Raw genomic sequence first — 21,158 nt, forward strand, 5'->3', positions numbered from 1 at the left:
TTCACCTCGAGGCTGGGAGTCTGCGCTGGGTTTCACCTCGAGGCTGGGAGTCTGCGTTGGGTTTCACCTCGAGACTGGGAGTCTGCGCTGGGCTCCACTTCAAGGCTGGGAGTCTGCGCTGGGCTTCACCTCGAGGCTGGGAGTCTGCGCTGGGTTTTACCTTGAGGCTGGGAGTCTGCGCTGGGCTCCACTTTGAGGCTGGGAGGCTGAGAGTCCGCATTGAATGTTGCTAGGTATCCTCGCTGTGTGAAATATACTGTATATAGTGTAAATTCATTTCCTTCCGGCTCACTGTTTTCTAGATTTTCACCTGCCTTGTCTGAAAAGTATTAAATCTGTGACAAGAACAGGTTTGAGAGTTTTGGGGTAGAAATTTTGGATTCTGAGCGACAGAGAGTGAAAGAGAAATCCCAGCCCCCCAGAACACCACTTGAAGCTGTCAGCGCGTCATCCGCTGAAACTGCAGAGTTTTGATAGCACTTTCCTCGTTAAAAGCTTTTTAGAGGCCAGATGACCTGGTGTCCTGACACAGACTTTAATATGCTTCCTCAGTGCAGGTGCAGTGATCACAAAACCGCAGAAGGAATGCTTGTCTGGGCTGTGGACCTTGCAATCAATCTCATTCCTTTGCGCTGGCTCTTTGATTCTTATCTCTCATCTGTGGCTAGTTAGTTGTATGGAATGCTGTATAAGATACTGTGAATTATTTTGCCACACACCAATTCAGCCGTTTAGGGTCTGGTAGGAGTTTGAAAATTGAACAGAGAGTTGATTTTACCCATGATACTACATTGCTCTACCTAAATTCTTTTGAGCATCTAAAGAATGATTCCAGCTTTCCAAACATTTTTTTTGATCTGTAAAATAAAGTAGTACCTTTCTGAATTCTATCAAACAGGATTAGAGAAATTATTCTAATTCCTCATTCTTAAACAAGCAACCTTTAAATAAGCAAAATATACATTTCTCTCCTCATCCCCAACTTTTGTTCTAAAATAAAATCATTAAATCGTTAAGCTTAAGTGACATGCTGTATGAACCGCAAAGCTTCAGCACCAAATTGTAGATGTTAAAACAGCTTCATCTTCCTGAAAATGTGATGGCATTGACAGAGGAGGGATCCAGAATATTACCTTCATTATGACATCTGCCGGGGCTGGAGAATTGTAGCTACAAGAAGAGGTTGGAGTTCCTTTCCTTGGAGTAGAGAAGGCTGAGGGGTGACACAATTGAGGTATACCAAATTGTGAAGGGTAGAGATAGAGTAGGCAGGGGGAACCTGTTTCACTTGGCTGAGAGCTCAAAAACCAGGGGTGATAGATTCAAGATAAGAGGCAGAAGGATTGGAAGGGATGTGAGAAAAAAACTTTTTTACACAGAGGGTTGTGGGTGTCTGAGTTGGTGGTGGAGGCAGAGACCTTAACTCCTTTAAAAAGTACCTGGATCTGCACCTTAAGTGCTGTAAGCTGCAGGGTGTTATAAAGCAGAGGCCGATCTCCTTCTGATAACTAAAACTTAAACACCCAGACAGGCTCACCTCGCCTCATAATCTGTTGAAGTGTGAAAAGTGGTTTAACCTGCTTCTCACCGCCCAATTGGTTATAAAGGTGAAGTTAAATGAAATGAACTCCTGACAATCACTCTACAATCAACAAATAACAATTTATTTATCTAACTCTAACAGTGAACAAATGAACAGAACTACTAACCAACTGGACAATTCCTCCTTAACTACTAGCTATTCCCGAATAAAGCAAAAATTCTAATGGTATGCTTTTCCAATAGGTACAAGTAGCACTTATATAAACCAAATTAATAAAACAAACTTAAAACTTAGTCTCTCGGAATTACAGCCAGGATACATTTTCCAGAATGTTCTGTGCCTTCTCTGTTGTTCTTCAGTCAGGAATGCCTTTCTCCATCAAATTCTTGTGTCAGAAATATTAGCTAAGGATGCCGCTGTACCTTTAGTCAGATGATGGTTTTCTGAGAGCTTAGAGAATTCTGTGAGAGCCAGTGATTTTCTCTTTAGGGCTGGTGGTTGTTAACTGTAACAGATGGTAGTTGCTCTCACCCCGATTTTCAAACACCCTCTTCTTTTATACCCTTAATGACCTATCAATTTCTTACAACGGGATTGGTCCTCGGTTGTCAAGACCATCAGATTTAAATTTAGTTGGTTTTTAGGCTCTAAGTGCTTGGTTTAAATTAATTGACTAATATTTAAACTGGTTGCCTTAACAACATATCAAGAAAACTGCCTGGGTTGCTAACCATACAGCCTTTTGATACAAATGTTTCCATTTCAGGAACTCTCTATGCACGCTGCTGTTCGCAGGCATTTTGTTTTAATTTCCATGTCTAGAAAAGGCACATCATCTTTTAAAGGGACCACGTACTCTTCTTCCCCCGCCCCATCATTTTACAAACAAATCGTAACAACCTGCCTTCCAGTCCATAAGTACTCTACCCAACTTCGCAACACCTCCCTCCTTAAGAAAGATATGAACCATCATGATGAAAAGATGACTTTTTTTTTACCCAAATCTTAATGCCACTATTACTAGATATGTAAGTCATTAATTTAGAGTTACACATTTTATACTAGTTCTAAATACATATCTATAACATTGAACACTATCATTTCTATCTTATATGCACATATTCCTCTTAAAACCACAATAACGCATCCATAATAACATTTCACAACCCGCAACATGTACAATCTGTAAATTAAATGCTGGTAACATAAGACTCCAACAAAATAGTCTGGTGTTCTCGTCCTTAAATATTTCTAAAGAGGTCAAAGGGTTGTGATCAGTATACACAACCTTCTCTGATACATTATTTGCAACATAAACCTTAAAATGTTGTAAGGCCAGTACCAAACTCAATAACTCCTTTTCAATGGTTGAATATTTTCTCTAGTGGATACTGAATTTCTTTGAAAAATAACTGATTGGCCTTTCAATTCCACAATCATCCTCCTGTAACAACACAGCCGTATCCCCTACATAGCTTGTGTAGTACTCTACCCAACTTCGCAACAAGGGCTATGGGCCATGTGGAGGGAGATGGGTTTAGAAAGAGCATCTGGGTGTCTTTGAATTGGCATGAACAAGCTGGGCCAAATGGCCCTCTTCTGTGGGCTGTTTTGTATCTATGGTTCTGTCTATAAAACAAAATATGCCATTTTTGGCTGCAGTACAGAATGTGAATGACCATTTTTGTCTGTGGCATATATGGGGCTGAATTACCTCAGGACTTCACCAGCTCCACTGACACAATGTTGAGTGAAGTTACAGTGATGATACAGTAGAGAGTTAGAGAAAATTCATCCTCACCATGGAACTGCCAAAAAACAGGTTCGTTCAGATACTTACGGAGTGAAACCACACTTGCCATAGTGGGTGGGTTTCTGTTCTTGCAGCAAGCTAAACCAGCTAAAGTTGCCAGCACATCTTGGAGGAGTCACGAACCTGTCACCTTCTGCCCTCAACCAAACCATGTTCTTCAACTCCACAGGACAGGCATATATGCTACTTAAATATGTTACATGCTCATTGACTGCAGTTTTAACCTCGAGATCAGATTTTAACTCAGTGCACTTCCTAGAATCTACTAAGCCAAGCAAAGCGCGAGAGGGCAAGAAAAGTTTGCAGGGCCGAACAATTGTCAGGCAGGCAATGCTTTTAGATACTGAGATCTGGCAGCTGCTCCCTTGCCTCAGTGAAAGATGCAGGACTTATTCAGAGAGTGTATCACAGCTTTCAAGGCAGTGATCACTTCAGCTACCTCGGAGCTTTTTGACTTTTAATCTTCATTTCCTGCCTAACAGCTTTCACAGCAGTGTAGGGGCTGCTTTTGCAGCTTTTTTTTGGAACTCTGATGAGGAATGAAGGGAGCAGATCCTGAAGGGAAAGCAGCAACCTTTTCTACAACCACCTGCATAGGTCAGAGTGGACGAACACAGAGCTCCTGCTTGCAGGTGGAGATAACCCCAATACACCATGAAGGTAGGCAAACAACTTCCTGAACACCAGTACCTCAGGAGGCTCAGAGTTCTCAGGCAGGTGGCTACAGTCATTAGCCTCCTGGAAGAAGATTTCTTTCAATGTGGAACAGTTGGGCATTCACTGCTGTGCCATTCAAGTTCACCACACCCTTTAATTTCTTTGTCTTTGGATCCTTTCAGGGATCTGATGACTATAGTTGGTGCATCTCACAACCTGCTGCCCACAAATGAATCTGAGAAAATACCCAGGAAGTTGCAATGATGCCTTCATTATGCATCTCCAAGCAGAAGCAATAGATGGCATCTAGATAAACAAGGGCTATGCCCTGAAGACATGGCTGATGACATCTTTGAGTAATCTTATCTCTAAGTGCAGAAAAGTCACAAAAGAAGCCAAGTAAGCACAAGATTGTACTCAGGCAAGCCACTTGGACACTGAGATCCAATTTAAGTGCCTGTACATCGTTCAGGATGCACCTGCAAACATTTCCAGAAGGATAGTAATCTGCTGCTCTGTTTTTTTTAATTCATTCACGGGATGAGGGCGTCACTGGCTAGGCCAGCATTTATTGCCCATCCCTAATTGCCCAGAGGGCAGTTAAGAGTCAACCACATTGCTGTGGGTCTGGAGTCACATGTAGGCCAAACTAGGTTATGATGACATTTTCCTTCCCTATGGGACATTAGTGAACCAGATAGGTTTTTCCAACAACTGGCAATGCCTTCATGGTCACCACTAGACTCTTAATCCCAGATTTTTTTTTTATATATTGAATTCAAATTCCACCATCTGTCATGGTGGAATTCGAGCCCAGGTCCCCAGATCATTACTTACGTCTCTTTCGACAATGTTGCACAGCAAAGAGTGTTGAAGCTTCAAGGGCAGGAAGGTAATGAATGTTTTGTAGCTTCAGCAAGCAGGAGGAGGAGTCCCATCTATTCAGGATGCCTGGGAGTGCCTGATTCATCCTCATTTTAGTTCATCAAAAGCAGTACAGCCATCTGGCGCACAATTCAGGACCCCTCCCCATTCCTGCTGCCAGCAGAACACAGTTAGCAATCCATTCCTTTCACATACACCCATAGCTTGTATTTTAGTCATGTCATACTAACTTGACAATATAACACAATATAAAACTTCTAAGTGGAAGCTCTTGTGCAACTGCAAATCCTTTACCTTTCTTAATTTACTGCTCATGCATACTGTGACACAGTTGGAGACAGGCTGCCTGCTCCCCTGCCCAGTACTGGCATTGGACTCATTCAGGGATTGACCAGGCCAAGAGGATAGAAGGCAGCAGTATCCCTGTCACTGATAGGCCAGGTCCAAGCAGTCTGGAGTGGAAGCACTTTGACAGCATTCGCAATTCCATGTACCTTTTCTCTATCTTCCTGATTAATTAGCATTTGGGAAGCACTTTGCCAGTTTTCAGTGGGATACCAAACATCCAAGGCAAGATTTTCCTCCGTTCTGTTTAAGGTGGCATTCCAAGTGTGCAGACTATTAGAGATATAAACTTGATAATACAAATGGCTTTTGAGACAAAGGTTACACATTGAATCCTCACCCCAGGACTTTGGCATTAATCAAGGTTGATTTTTCAGTGTACTAGTGATGCTTTGGTGAAGCATTGCAGAGATGTTTTCTTTGCAGTATGATGTTACACAAAAGCCCTCTCCACCTGTTGAGAAAACCATGAAAGATCTCATGGCATTGTATGAAGAAGCGCAGAGCACTCTCCAGTGTTCTGACCTCCAATTATCTTTAAGTCAACTCCAACAAAAATGGTTAACTGACCATTTGACTTATACACTGTTTATGGGACATAGCTGTGCAAAAAATTGGTTGCCACATTTGCCTGTATAACTCACTGCTTTAATTGCCAACTTAAGGACCTGAAATAGTGGGAGTGTGCAAAGACCACCCACAGGCTTATTAGGAATGGATGCAGGAAGATGGTGGGATCCCCAAGTACTATAAGTTGCGTCTGATTCAATGTCCCCGCCACCTCAAAAGTTGCCACAGGAGAGTATAAAATACTGCCCACAATGACCATAAAATCAAGTGAAAACTTTAATTTCATCAATATCAATGTCAGCTCACCTCAATGACTGTTTGCTCAGACATGTGGATGACAGAATAAATCCATCTTTACTGTTGTGGCTGTTGTTCTATTAAGTAAACATCAGAATTTGATTACCTCCAGTAATCTCTTTCAAGTGTTCAGTCTTCCAAAATAGAAAAAAAAACTGCCGAGACTACTCAAAAGGCCAAGATGTTTCTCTGATGAGGACAGATTTGTTGACATTTTAGATGTGGGCCCTTCACCAGGGAAGCAGACAAACTCTGAAACTCAGTGGGGACTGTTTGGTGTTGCCAGGTTCCCAACTTGGTGAAGCATCTGCACACCCAACCAATGCAGAAAGCACAAGATCTTATCCATTTTTGCAGCAAGACCTTATCTCTGTAGGACAAGCAAGATGCCAAAGCAAATCAGTTCTCATAAGCTGATTATCATTAGGAATAACAGGAAATCTGATGGGCCAGTGCTACATAAAAGCAACCACTACCCACTGTGGTAGGCATCAAGATATTGTGTCGGACTCAAGATTCTCCAATCCACACGTTCATAGAAGCAGTTAGCAACCAAAAGAAGGTCCTCATTCCCTCAAGGGAAGATCAGTGCCCTGCCAGTTAGCTGCACTAATGTGAATAATAGATGGTTGAAAAGGTCAAAGACAGAGGCATTGATCTAAGGCTTGTCTACAGTGAAAGAAGAAATTTTATATCTAACCAGGAAAAATTTATGTTGTCATGCAATGTGGGCATCAGTGGCAAGATCAACATTTCTTGCCCATGCCTAATTATCCTGAACTGAATGACCTGCTAACCCATTTCAGGGGGCAGTTCTGAGTTAACCACGTTGCTGTGGGTCTGAAGTCACATATCTGTCCGGCCAGTTAAAGGTGGCAGATTTCCTTCCCTGTAGGAAATTAGCAAACCAGATGGCAACTCATAATTGTTTCCTGTCACCATTAGTGAGACTAGCCTTATATTTGTCAAGGTGAGGCTCCCCTCACATTTCTCTCTCTCTGTAAATCTCTTTGTTGCTTTACTTAGATCCAACACTTTCACTGCTGGCCGCACTTCTGCTTTTTCCACTCATTATGCACACAATTCTAAGCTGCTTTGCACACCTTCAAAACCCTGGAACCTACTGTTTCTGCACAAAACGCTATCATGCAGTCAAAGGGAGATTACAAGAATAAAAGATCAGTGTATTCTGCAAACTCTAACATTAATGGTGGCTGTCAATATCATTGACACGCATAGCATTGGGGATGGTCAGGCTGGAGGCCATGCACAGCAGAACATATGACACCGTCCTTTTCTCATCTCAGGCACTTCTCTTGCATATATGTAGGACATGACAAGCTCATGTTGCATTGCGCTCACTCTATTAAGATAATCATCACAATTTCCTGTTTGCCCTAGTAACATTTTTTGGACTCACCATTTGAGTCAAGTCCTGCAGTGTTCTCAGAGATGGAGAAAAACCTTTGCCACTCCATATTGTAATTCGAACCACCAGTTTAGGAATAAGGACTCCTCATAGGTAGCCAGTGAGTCAGAAACTCACTGTATAAAAGTGATCAGGAGCAGGTACCAGGGTGTTCAAATGGTCTGCTTGATGAAAGCTCCAGTGGTGGATCTGATTGCAATTCAATTTGGCTGTTGTACATGGACTGCTTATAGGAAATCTGAGGCATGTGTGCAAAGAATAACCCTAGTCTCAAGTAGTCAGACTCTTTTATTTTTCTGTATGGAGGAAGAGTTGGAAGAATAATAGATCGATGCAATATTAAAGCATTATAACATTATAAAGTGGGGAAAGACCAATGTGATGCAGTACTGATGACCATACTCAGGTTACATGTAGATGGATTAGAAGCACCCATGATTTATTAAGGCAGTGAAGAAGACTAGATGGTGAATGGCTGTAGTCAATTCGGCCCTGAAATTCAGAGAAGACCACAATATCTGCACATTTATCTTTTTCTCCTGCTGCATCGAGTTGTCCAGGGACTCCATTGTTTCCTTCGCCCTTGTCTCAGCTGATCCGCTGTTATAATCCTCATTCATGCCCTTGTTATCTCTAAAATATTCCAGCAGACTCCTGCCTGGTCTGTCACATTCTACCCTTTGTAGACATGAAATCATCCAAAACTCTGCTATCACCCCTCTACTTGCTGATCAGTCAAGCAACAAATTGATATTAAAATTCTCATCGCTGTTTTATATCCCTCCAAGGTCTCATCCCATTCTATCTCTAATCTTCTCCAGATCTGTAATCCTTCAAGATATTTGAGCTCATCTAATTCTGCCCTGTTGAGCATTCCTGATTTTAATTGCTCTACCATTAGGAGCCATGTCTTCACTTGTCTAGGCTCCAAGCTCTGGAATGCCCTCCCTACATCTCGCTACCTTGCTTTGCTCCTTTAAGACATTCCTTTGAACCTACCGTGGCCAGGCTTTTTAATCCACTGACTTAATATTCTCCTTTTGGAGTTCAGTGTCAAACTTTTTTGAGAATATTCCTGTGAAGCATCTTATGATTCTTAAAGGCCTTAAACCAATAAAGGTTGTATTGCCAACGACTGCATAAAACCATCTCTTAATTTAGTCATGAACTGCAGGATGACTGATGCTGTTCAGCTTGGAAAGAGCTTGAAGCAAAGAAGTCAAGGGCTGAAGTCACTTAACTGACACTTCTCAAACTCCATCCACCACCTACAAGGCATGAGTCAGAGAATGATGAAATACTCTCCATTTGTCTGGATAGATACAACTGTAACAATACTCAAGAAGCTCACTACCACCCAGGACAAACCAGTTTGTTTCATTTACACTGTCCAGCATCAGAATACAATGGTCTTATCACGTACATTTTTGGCAGATGCACTGTAGCAACTCATCAAGGCTTCCTTGGCAGAGCTTCCAAAACCCATGATCGTCACCACCTAGAAAGATAAAGACAGCAGGGTGCATTGAAACACCATTAATTCCAAGTGGCTATCCAAATCACATACCATCCCGGTTTGAATATGTATCACTGTCCTTTCATTGTTACCAGAACAAATTCCTGCCAGTAACGAACTATGAGGACACTTTCACTGCACAACCCAGAACATTTCAAGCAGCAAGTCCACCATTACCTTCTCAGGGGAAGCTACAAATGGGTAATTGGCCCAGTGACAGCTAAGTGCGAGGAATGAACAAAACTGACCTCATTTATTCACTATAACAGTGGCATTTTTAAAAGACTTGTAAATTAGATAATGGATTGAAACTTCATATATTAACTTAGAAGAGATGGACCATCAGGGTTAATGCTCATTCTGACAATCATTGGACAAAATCCAGAAAGCTTCCTTTAGACCTATTTGGAAGATAGCTGTGATGATTAAGATTTTGTTTTACGCCAAACGTTCTTTTCTTGATCTGAGACCTGAGGATGATGTCCACCATTACTATAGTACTACAAACTGCAATGAGAGTTTTGGACTTAAAAGGTCCAGTGCTAATTTCTACATTCTTAAACAGTCCATTTGCAAATGACATATCCAGATTGAATGAACAAGCAAGACCCAACCCCCCTCCCCCCACCCTACCTTCTGCATATAGACCGACATTACCCTAGCTAACATCAGCTCTGAGGAAGAGTCATTTGACCCGAAACGTTAACTCTGATTCCTCTCCACAGATGTTCCCAGACCTGCTGAGCTTTTCCAGCAATTTCTGTTTTTGTTTCTGATTTAGAGCATTACAGTTCTTTTGGTTTTTAAGAGTTACCCACCATTTGGGTTTCCTAACCATGTTCATCATCCAAAGTTCAATGCTCCCATGCAACCTAGTTTTTTCTGACCAAGTCAGGTCTATTTTCTCCATGTACAATTTTCACTTTGTAAGTTAGTGAAGCCCACTGCACTCCTCAATTCAAATAATTACTGATACATTCCGAACAAACCATGATTGCCACTCAGTCAAGGAATGTCACATGACTGAAATGGCATAGCAAGAAGATTAAGTTCTGAAGAGCATCTGTCTGTACATGTGTTTACTCTCATCCATGATTGACTACAAATTCAAATTGTATATTAAATGATTAAAGATCTTAAATGATTGAAGATAATCCTAATTACAATGTGAAATATAAAGCAAAAATAAATTTCTTAATTTTTTTTCTCTGTGATCTGCAGCAATTATGATCTTCTATAGTGTTATGTCAAGAAATTAGTATTTTCAAGGAATAGAAGTACAGAGTATTATCGTAATTGTTCATAGATGTGAGATGTTGACAGGAGGAGAATGAAGCAATATCCAAGCAGGACATACAGAACATAATCAGAAAAGACCACTCTAGAGTTCTTTTGCTTGCAAACAGTCAAACCTTTTGTAAACAAAGCAAATTGCACAGACTGTTTATTTTAGAAAGCCACCTGATTGGTCCCTGGTACATGCTTCTGACTTGACTGCTGCAAGTGGAACAATGACTTCTGAAAAATTGCAATGCTGAATGTGAAATTATCATTCGAAGTTGTAGCCAAAAATTAGTATTGTTATTGGTTGGTCAACGTTTAATTCAGCTATAAAGTGCCAAGAGGCTAGTGTTGAAGCTTTTAAGAACTACTTTCCATATTGGAATATGTAAGGTAAAATAGATACAGAAGTTTTAATCTTCCTAATCATAAGACACCACATTTTAAAGATGGATTGGAATAATTAGATTAGCACTCTGAACACTTAATTTTACGTGTTTATTCTGTATTTGTTCTCAAGCAATGAGCCAACTTGCTCCTTTCAATGCTTGCAACACAATACAGGCATTCAGAGCTCATAAACTGCTTCGGCCACTAATGAAATGCTTCTGCTGTGAAACAGAAGCTAAGTGGTGTTTCAATAGTGTGACACCCGCTGCTCAAACATCACTAATGGATTCCATTAAAACATAAATATAAATCACCAAACTTAAGCAGAAGGAAATCACTGTGTTTCTTACTCCAGAATCAAGTGCAGGTATGTGTATAGTGGCAGTAACATATGTTTAAGGCACACTGTTCTTTAATGTAACATTCTATTTTTGACAGGCTTGTGTTTTTTGTAGATAGGTTCTTTTTCAGTTCTAAACTACAAACTTTATGTGCTTATTTGTATGCAGCTCATATTTAATCTTGTTAATTGACAAAGGAGTAATATTTTTTAATTATCTTCCATCCTCTGATCAATAATGTAAAACAAATGTAAAACAAATGTTTGAGCAGAGGAAACTTTTCATTGGCTAAATGCCATTTTATAAAACACTGTAGGGAAGCAAATTCTTTAAGAGCATACTTATGGTCAGACTAATGCAACACAGATTCATGACAGAGGGACAACCCTTCTGACTGTAAACTATCCATCTGCCTTGTCCAGAATTGAAGTTTATTGCAACACAACTTACTTTGTAAAAAATTCTTTCGGGCAGTTTGTTGTAGCAACAAAAAGATTTTGAAACTGCAATCTATCCTCAGACCTAGGGGGCTTAATGACTCGAGGGTCTGTTTATATCATGCAATTCATCTTACAATTGTCAGCCTAAAAGTATAGAATAATTTGACCCGTTTTGAAAGTGAGCAAATTCCTCCCTGGAAGGAAAATGGGCAATGGATTTTCACTGTCACTGTTATAGGAAGCAGCATATTGAAAATCTATTTTGTTGTTATGTCTCGGAGAGAATGTAATTCTGAGTAAAATGACTACTCAGTGTCCAAGTTATTTTGGTCCACTGTATCTCACTGAAATCTTATCATAAACCAAAGCTGTTTACAGTGCAGCTTACATTTTAAAGGCTCAGCGTGTATTATCAGGTAAAATCCAAATGAATATGCTTCCTTAGGATGTAGAATCTCTCTTTAAGAAATGTTCATCATTTTGGAACAAAGTGTGGAGCTGTTTCAAAAACCAAAACTCAGCAGGTCTGGCAGCATCTGTGGAAAGAAAGCAGAATTAATTGTTCCATTTTGGTGACTCTTTATTAGAACTGATTATTATTTTAATTAGTTCGCCTTTCAAGTCTGTAGGCTAGTGTTACGCAGTCATAATCCAAACATCTTCCATTCTTGCAATCAATATTAGGAGCAAAAATCCTAATAGATTATTATCTGAATGGCAATTGATTGGGAAAGTGGGAGGCGTATTGATACCTGGGGATCCTTGTATACCAGAGATAACAAGGTGTAGAGCTGGACGAACACAGCAGGCCAAGCAGCACCATAGGAGCAGGAAAGCTGACGTTTCGGGCCTAGACCCTTCTTCAGAAAGGTCATTTCCTTCAGAAAGTTCCTATCAGCCTTGTATACCAGTCGCTAAAAGCAAGCTTGAAGCTGCAGCAGGTGAGGAAGAAGGTAAATGGTATGTTGACCTTCATAGTCAGAGAATTCAAGTACAGGAGCAGGAATGTCTTGCTGCAGTTGTACAAAGCATTGGTGAGACCAGATCTGGAGTAATATGTGCAGTTATGGCCTCCTTATCTGAGGAGGATGTTCTGGTTAGGGGGAATGTGAAATGAAGATTTACCAGACTGATTCCCAGGATGGCAGAGTTGACACATGAAGAGAGCCTGGATCAATCAGGACAATATTCACCGAGGTTTAGAAAAATTGGGGGGATGGAATCTCATTGAAATCTGTACAGTTCTAGCAGGACTAAACAGGGTAAACACAGGAAGCATGTTTCCGATGACTGAGGAGTCCAGAACTGGGGTGACTGTCTAAGGATACAGAGTAAACTGTTTAGGACTGAGATGAGGAGAAATTTCTTCATCCAGAGAGTGGTGAGTCTGTGAAATTCTCTGCCACAGAAAGTGGCTGGGGTCAAAATGTTGAATGTTTTCAGAAAGGACTTTGATATAGATTTTAGGTCTAAAGGGATTAAGTGTATGGAAGAAATTGAGAACAGGTTTTTGAGTTGGATGGTCAGCCATGATCATATTGACTGATGGAGCAGGCTTGAAGGGCAGAATAGCCTACTTATGCTTCTGTTTTCTGTGCTTTTAGTTGAAAATAGTTTGAAATAACCTGGCAAACCAGTACAAAATTGCAGACTTGTGCGAGGTTTTGTTTTTTTGTAAAAACTGATTTCAACCAGTAGAAATGGACATGTTTAGAAATCATTTTAATGTTTACTGAAGGTAAAGTCTTAGTCACAACTGTGTGGGTGGGTGAATTGCCAAGTGGAGGTGAGGCATTAGCTGGTTGCAGGAGACATGGAGTGTCTGATCAGTTTCCTCGTTGCTGAACTGCGAACTGCTGGTGAAAGAGCAAGGATGACCCAGAGGTACCATTCCATTTGAGGATCTGTATGGGTCAACTCTCATCATGGGGAAGGCTATGGATGATTGGAGGAACCAAGAAAGGAGAGTAGATAAAGAAAACAGATTTGGGTTAGCAGAACAGAAATGTTTAGCCACACAGACCACAAGGTTCCAGGTTTGATTCCAGATCTGTCCTGAATTTTCTGATCTGAACCAAAACAGTCTTCAGGTGCTACACCACAATTTCTCAGTCCAGTACTAAGAGGAAATTCTGTGCAAAGAAATTTTGGTGGGGTTTTCTTGTTTTAAACATTTATTCTACCCATTCCTATTTAATTGTCGCACCTTAAAACACTTCTATCATATCACCCTCATCTATGTTCTCATAAAGATAAACATTTTCATTAATTAGATGGTGTCTGCCAAGTGTTCTAAAGAAAATCATTTGATTTATACTGGTGTTTAGGATTAAATATTTTCTTATTGCTTTTATTGTAGATTAGAAAATTATGTTGAAGTGTTATGTTTATTGTTAACCTGCTTAACTGAAAATTATTATATCTTTTTTAGCTAATGCCATGTACATGGGAAGCCAGGAAATGATGCAGGTTGTACAGAGGGATGATCTCACTATAAGACGGTATTTGGACAAGGTATGCTAGTTTCAAATTTATAGTCAAAATACTGAAAATTTACATCGAGAAATCGTTGTTTCAAGTATGGGGATGGCGGTGGTCAACAAGTATTCCAATGCAGGTTATCCCATTGTGGTTGCAACTGCCCCACCGATCAGCAAGTTAAATGATTTAGCGCTGTCTCTCAGTATCAGGACTTCTAGGTTCTGCTACAGCTCAACCAGGTGTCTCAACTGAAGGAAAACCTCCTCTACTGCACCAATCCAAATCCAACCTGCTGCCTTGTCCTCTAACAAGAAATTTCTGGCTCTGCTCCCTGGAGCAGCAACCAGAATTCTCATGCACACCCCAATCAGCACCTGGTAGGCTGCTGCTTTCACTAGAGTGAGGCCTAACAACAATAATAGATTGGACCTTCCCTTCCAATGTCACCGTTGGATTTGTAGAACAGATACCCACCACCATCTGCATAACATGGAAATCTATCTCAGGACGTTTCAGGGCAAGCAATTACCTTGCGACCGTTCAAACTCTGCTGCTTTATGCAAAGTTTGCAGTGAGTGAGCAAATAAACCTGAATTCTGAGGAAGGGGGACCGAACCCAAAACGTTAACTCAGATTTTATCTTCACAGATGCTGCCAGACTTGCTGAGCTTTTCCAGCAACTTCTGTTTTTGGTCCAGATAAACTTGGGGATTTGTTATTAACCACTGCAATGAATCTGGTTTTGTTGATAGGTCCAATTAACATGTTATTAATCACGAAAGACTCAAAATTAATGGCATCCCTCAAAAGTGCTGCTATCCATACACAACATGCAACTGTTTATGTTGTAGATTAAAATTGTGGCACCATCCTTTCTTTTCAAATTGAACACATTTGGAATAGATTTCATTTGAAATGAAAGCAGTGTTCTGTGAATATATGGCTTAAAATGTAACAGTATCTCACTGGTGTTGATTTAATGTCAACTCATAAACACTTTGTGTTCTATGTCAAAAAATGGTGGACTCACTTTTTGATAAGCTCGAAGTTATGCACCGATATAAAATAAATAATCCTGTTGATACAAACAAAAGCAGCTCATAGATGGGACACTATTCGTCACAATAATATCTTACACAATTAGATAAAGGTGTATTCAAGAAAATAAGCAACAAGAGTCTAAAAACAAGAAAATGATGCTACACCACTAAAAATCATTGGTGAGACCACATTTGGAGTAGTGTGTTCATTTCTGGGCACTTTATTTAAGGAAGGATGTGAAAGCCTTGGAGAAAGTTCAAAAGAGATTTGTTAGAATGATACCAGGAATGAAGGATTTTACATACAAGGAAAAGTTAGAGAAACTGGGCTTATTTAGAGTAGAGAAGACTAAGAGGCAACCTTATTGAGGTGTTCAATGAGGTTGCGCCTCTTATTGAGGTATTCAATAAGGTTGCCTCTTAGATGTTCAGGGTAAAGAATGACATTCTGTTTCCACTAGTTGGTATAATCAGTAACTAGGGGTCACGATTTAAGGATTGTCAGTAAGACAAATAGGAGTAAGATGAGGAGAAACTTCTTTTCTCAAAGAGTTGTTAGAATTTGGAATGTGCTGCCTGGGAGAGTGGTGAAGGTGGATTCCATACAAGGTTTCAAAAGACAGCTTGATATAGATTTGAAAGTGATGAACTTTAAGGGCTATAGAGATAGGGCTTGAGAATGGGACTGGGGTATAGGTTTTTTGGGAGCCAGCACACACACAATGGGTCAAATGGCCTCCTTCTGTACAGTAAAATTCTATGATTCTAAATGTTCCCACCAAATACAGTGCTCTCCACCTAATGGATTCTGCCCTAATGGGACCATTCAGTTTAAAGCACTATTTACACACCTATACCTATGTTTCTTTTAAAAGTCATAGAAATTACAGCCATTCAAACTATTCAGCTGGTTGCAGCTAGAAGCAGTCAATGTTCAAATGCGGCAAGGTCTGGACAATATCCAAACCTGGGCTGACAAGGGGTAAGTAACATTCGCACCACATATATGCCAGGCAATGACTGTTTCTAATAAAATATGATCAGTCACTGCTCCTTGACATTCAGTGGTGCTATTTGAATCCCCCACTATCAAAACCTTGGCATTATCGTTGACCAGAAACTCAACTGGATTCACCACATAAACACAGTGGTTACAAGAGCAGGTCAGAGGCTAGGAATACTGCAGCAAGTAACTCACCTCCTGACTCCCTAAAGCCTGTCCACCATCTACAAGGCACAAGTCTGGAGTGTAATGGAATACTCCCCACTTGCCTGGATGAATGCAGCTCCAACAACACTCAAGAAGCTTGACACCATCCAGGACAGAGCAGCCCACCTGATTGGCACCACATCCACAAGCATCCACGCCCTCCACCACTGACACTCAGTAGCAGCAGTGTGTACTATCTACAAGATGCAATGCAGAAATTCCACAAAGATTCTTAGACAGCACCTTCCAGACCCACAATCACTTCCATCTAGAAAGATAAGGGCAGCAGGTACGGCACATGACCACTTTTAAGTTCCGCTTCCACCATCCTGACTTGGAAATATATCACTGTTCCTTCATTGTCACTGGGTCAAAATTCTGGAATTCCGCCCCTAAGGGCATTGTGCATCAACCTACAGCACAGTGAATTGCAGTGGTTCAAAAAGCCAGCTCACCACCACCTTCTCAAGGGCAACTAGGAATAGGCAATAAATGATGGCCAGGCGGTGACAGCCACTCCCCATCTGTAAATTTAAAAAATGTCAAAGTCATCCACTTCACTCCTATTTTTTGCTTTGTCACAATGTGCTGCAGTTACATTGAGGAAGTGATTTGACACCAGTATTTGCCGAAGGTGCCATGCAAGTGTGCATCACAAACTCATAGTGATCTGCGAGGTCAGCGTCCTACTCAGTCCAGATGGGGCTTTATGCATATGTATTTAAAATACACATGGAGTATCCATCACTGACATCCAATCCTGGTGACATTTCTAATGTGTTGAAAAACTAAAAATGTTCCATTGGCTGCTCACCATTAAAATATAGTATAGCAGATTGCGTGATTAGTTGTTAAATGTAAATTTTGAAGTGTCAAAGCATGCTTCATATGACGAGTTGAAACTGGTGTTATATTGGCGAAGGTTTAATTCTGTTATTATAGTGCATAAACTGATTCAGTGCCAGAAACTGCCAGAAATATTAATTTTACTACATTTAGTCCCCAGCTATGAATTCAACAGCCCAGTTTTACATGCACCTTAGAATCCATGAACTTCTAGCATGATTGATTTATTAGGTAAATTTGCATTAAAAATAATATTATTTCCACAGGCATGTTATTATTTCTCAGTTTGCAGTCAGCGACAAAGGAATGGGGCTTGCTTACTTTTCACTCCACTGACAGCTGTCCCCAGATTTTTTTAGCCAATCAAATGAAGACTCTACATTGTGACCTGATCCTGCACAGTGCCTTTTACAAGGGATCTATGTGGACTGTAATCAGGGCTGCATACCAGCACACACTTCGTGGCACTGTGTCATAGTTGTGCATTTGCATGCCTGAGAAAGGAGGATTAGAGAATGATCATGAACCCTTATATTGAAGACCCTGAATCAATTTTAAGGTATTAACCAATCTAATAAGAACTCAGGACATTGGGCAGTAAATTATTACAGTATTCATCATCATTTTCTTCACTTGTTCCACAATCCGTTCCATAGTCCTGAACCGAACTCTTCACTCCCAGGGTATCACCCAGGAGCATTTCCATTCATTGGCCCTACCAGCATGGTCACTTCACCCTCTCTCATAGCTACTGTCTCAGGAGTTTTTTTCCCCAGTCTCTCAAACAGTAGTCCCAGACCCTATAATATCCAACTGTCTTCAAAGTATAATTATAGCCACCTACTTCTGCTCCTGTCCCAGTGCTCATCTTCCTTTTAAGATCCAGGTTGTTCCTCACATGCCCTCATCTTAGTAACTGCCACGTATGCCATTACCAGGCAGAGAAACAGCTCCTAATGGGGGAGGCGATGGCCCAGTGGTGGTATTGCTGGACTGTTAATCCAGAGACCCAGGTGATTTTCTGGGGACCTGGGTTCAAAGCCCGCTATGGGAGGTAGTGGAATTTGAATTCAATTAAAAAATATCTGAACTTAGGAGCCTAATAATGACCATGAATCGATTCTCAGAAAAACCCATCTAGTTCACTAACTTCCTTTAGGGAAGGAAACTGCTATCCTCACCCAGCCTGGCCTACATGTGACTCCAAACCCACAGCAATGTGGTTGAGTCTTAACTGCCCTCTGGGCAATTAGGGGTGGGCAATAAATGCTGCTTAACCAGCGAGACCCTCATCCCGTGAATGAATAAAGAAAAAAAAATCCACTGGTGCACTGATAGGCAAGCCATTCCATCTGAGGTAAGAACATTGAAAAACCTGGCATTAAAAGTGGAAAAAAAATTATCTGAGTTGGCCGAATGCTTAAGTGAGGTGAGAAAAGAGAAATGCCAGAGAGACACTTGCAATCAGAGAAAAAAAAAGTTCAAAAGTCAACGAAATGGCGATGAAGAACAAAAGCAAAGTTGCTGGAAAAGCTCAGCAGGTCAGGCAGCATCTGTGAAGGGAAAAACAGAGTTAGCGCTTCAGGTCCAGTGACCTGGATGATGAAATGGAGATGAGCACAGCATTGAGCCATTTTTTAAGGGGTGTACAAAGATAAAGTATGATAAGGAAAACAATAAGCAGACTGAGAGACAAAAGGAATTACAGCTAGGAGAAGAGTTGAGGGACAGTTACAGGAAGATGGTGTCACAATTTCACTTTTATTTTTAACTTGGTGCCACCTCATAAACCATCAACAAAGTTAAAGAAATAAAATCAATTTACGAGACCATAATGATACATAGCATGAAAACAAGTACTGAAGTCTTGTGACCAGTTGCCTGTCAATGTTTCTTTTTGCCAAGAGTGTTTCGAGAGATCTCAAAGCTATAATTCATGAAATATAATGATTTAGGGGAAAAAGAAATCAAATAAACACTCTGGATTTTCTGAAGTTTAGTGGTAACAGCTGGAAGCATGCTGCAACTCCAGAGACACTCTAATCACTTTGAATGATAGATGCAGCTCATTGTATTTCCCAAGAGAGCTTTTCATTACTAATTGCAATTGGCTATTTTCAACTTGTCTTTCATCTGGATATAGAATGTTTATCAGCAATATTTCTGCACCTAAGTTGTTTGATTGCTTTAAAATAAACAGCCATAATCGGGATAATGAGCTTCCTACTTCTTGCGAAAATTATATTACAATTGTGTTTTTCCTTCTGTCCATCTAATCTATCAAATGTGAGTCAAGCTGAAGATCATTTCTGGGCATTGAGTATTTGGCCTTTGATTAGTGTTCAGTTATGTTTCTTTAACAGTTGTACTTTGGAATCTATGGATTGTATGGGGTTGCAGAGCAGAGAGGGGTGGTACAAATGAATTGCTCCCCCAGGGGGAAGTCGGCAGGGAGCAGACAGACAAACAGATGGGCTAAATTAGAGCAGGCTGGGGCTCCCATCCCCACCCATCAGCCAATCTGGTTGGCTGGTAACTCCAGTAATCCCGGGAGTGCCAGACACCCACAGTCAGTGCTGCTGGGGCTGCAGGATAAGGGCCCAATGGAATACCACATCCAGGGGGCATTTAGCAGAGAGAGTTTGTCCAATTTACGAGTAGGGTGAGGGGAGTTGAATTTTGATGTAGGCCTGAAGAGTTTACTATCTCTGCAGGGCATGGCCCCGAAGGGCAGAAATCACTTTCCAAAAGTAGCAGCCCCCATCCTAACTGCTGTTTTAAAATCATACCAAAACAACGGCACCTACTGGCCTGGCTGCCACAACAGTGTGGGTAGGGTCATATTAGGATCAACTGAATTTTTAAAATGCTCAGTTCTTAGTGCTTGTCCATTCCCATGTTATGGGTGCGAGTTCGGAGGTCAGTGGGAAACCTAGAAACATAGAACAGTACAACACAGTACAGACCCTTCCACCCACGATGTTGTGCCGAACTTTTGCCCTAAACCTAAGGTCTATCTAACCTCCACCCCTACCTTATACTATCATCCATATACCTATCTAATAATAGCTGCTTAAATTCCCCTAATGAGGCTGACTCCACTACCCTCTCCGGCAATGCATTCCATGCCCCTATCACTCTCTGAGTAAAGAACCTACCTCTGACGTCTCCCCTATATCTACCTCCACTCACTTTAAAACTATGCCCCCTCGTAATAGCTATCTCCACCCTAGGAAAAAGTCTCTAGCTGTCCACTCTGTCTATACCTCTGATCATTGTGTACACCTGTATCAAGTCACCTCTCATCCTTCGTCATTCTGAAGAGAAAAGCCCTAGCTCTCTCAACCTTTCTATAACAGAGAAGATAGGAGCAGGAGTAGGCCATTCGACCTTTTGAGCCTGCTTCCCCCATTCAGTATGATCATGGCTGATCATCGAGCTCAATAACCTAATCCCACCCTCCCCCCAAATCCTTTGATCCCCCTGAAGGTATTGGGCTGGGCATCCTCCCTAGGTTACATCCCCTCCCATCCTGAACATACTTGTTGAGGGCAGCATGGTGGCTCAATGGTTAGCATTGCTGCCTCACAGCGCCAGGGACCTGGGTTTGATTCCAGCCTCAGGCAACTGTCAGTGTGGAGTTTGCACATTCTCCCCATGGCTGCATCAATTTCCTCCGGGTGCTCCGGTTTCCTCCCACTGTCCAAAGATGTGCAGGTTAGGTGGATTGGCCGTGCTAAATTGCCTGTTGTGTCTCAGGAAGTGCAGGGTAGGTGGGTTATCCATGGGAAATACAGAGTTACAGGGATAGGATGGAGAGTTGGGTCTGGGTGGGATGCTCTTCAGAGACGATGCAGACGCGATGAGCTTAATGGCTTCTTTGATGTGATTTGATTTGATTTTTACTGTCATGTGTACTGAGGTACAGTGAAAAGTGTTGTCTTACGTGCTTTACAGGCAGATCATACTATACAAGTGCATCAGGATAACAGAACAGAGTGCAGGGTACAGTGTTACAGCTGCTGAGAAGTTGCACAGAGAGATCAACATTAAGATTTAAGAGGTCCATTCAAA

The 21,158-nt window shown here is 41.2% G+C and overlaps 1 protein-coding gene across 2 annotated transcripts in view; it reads left to right on the forward strand.

Moving 5' to 3' along the window:
* ldah (lipid droplet associated hydrolase) overlaps window positions 1-21,158 on the forward strand; it is a 46,145-nt gene that overhangs the window by 18,537 nt on the left and 6,450 nt on the right. For both annotated transcript variants that reach the window (XM_048597326.1, XM_020531740.2), the window contains one exon: window positions 13,939-14,021. In XM_048597326.1, the coding sequence (XP_048453283.1) occupies window positions 13,939-14,021 (83 nt within the window). The remainder of the gene's footprint in view (window positions 1-13,938; window positions 14,022-21,158) is intronic.

The sequence above is a fragment of the Rhincodon typus genome, chromosome 5 (assembly GCF_021869965.1).
Source record: "Rhincodon typus isolate 14 chromosome 5, sRhiTyp1.1, whole genome shotgun sequence".
NCBI lineage: Eukaryota > Metazoa > Chordata > Chondrichthyes > Orectolobiformes > Rhincodontidae > Rhincodon > Rhincodon typus.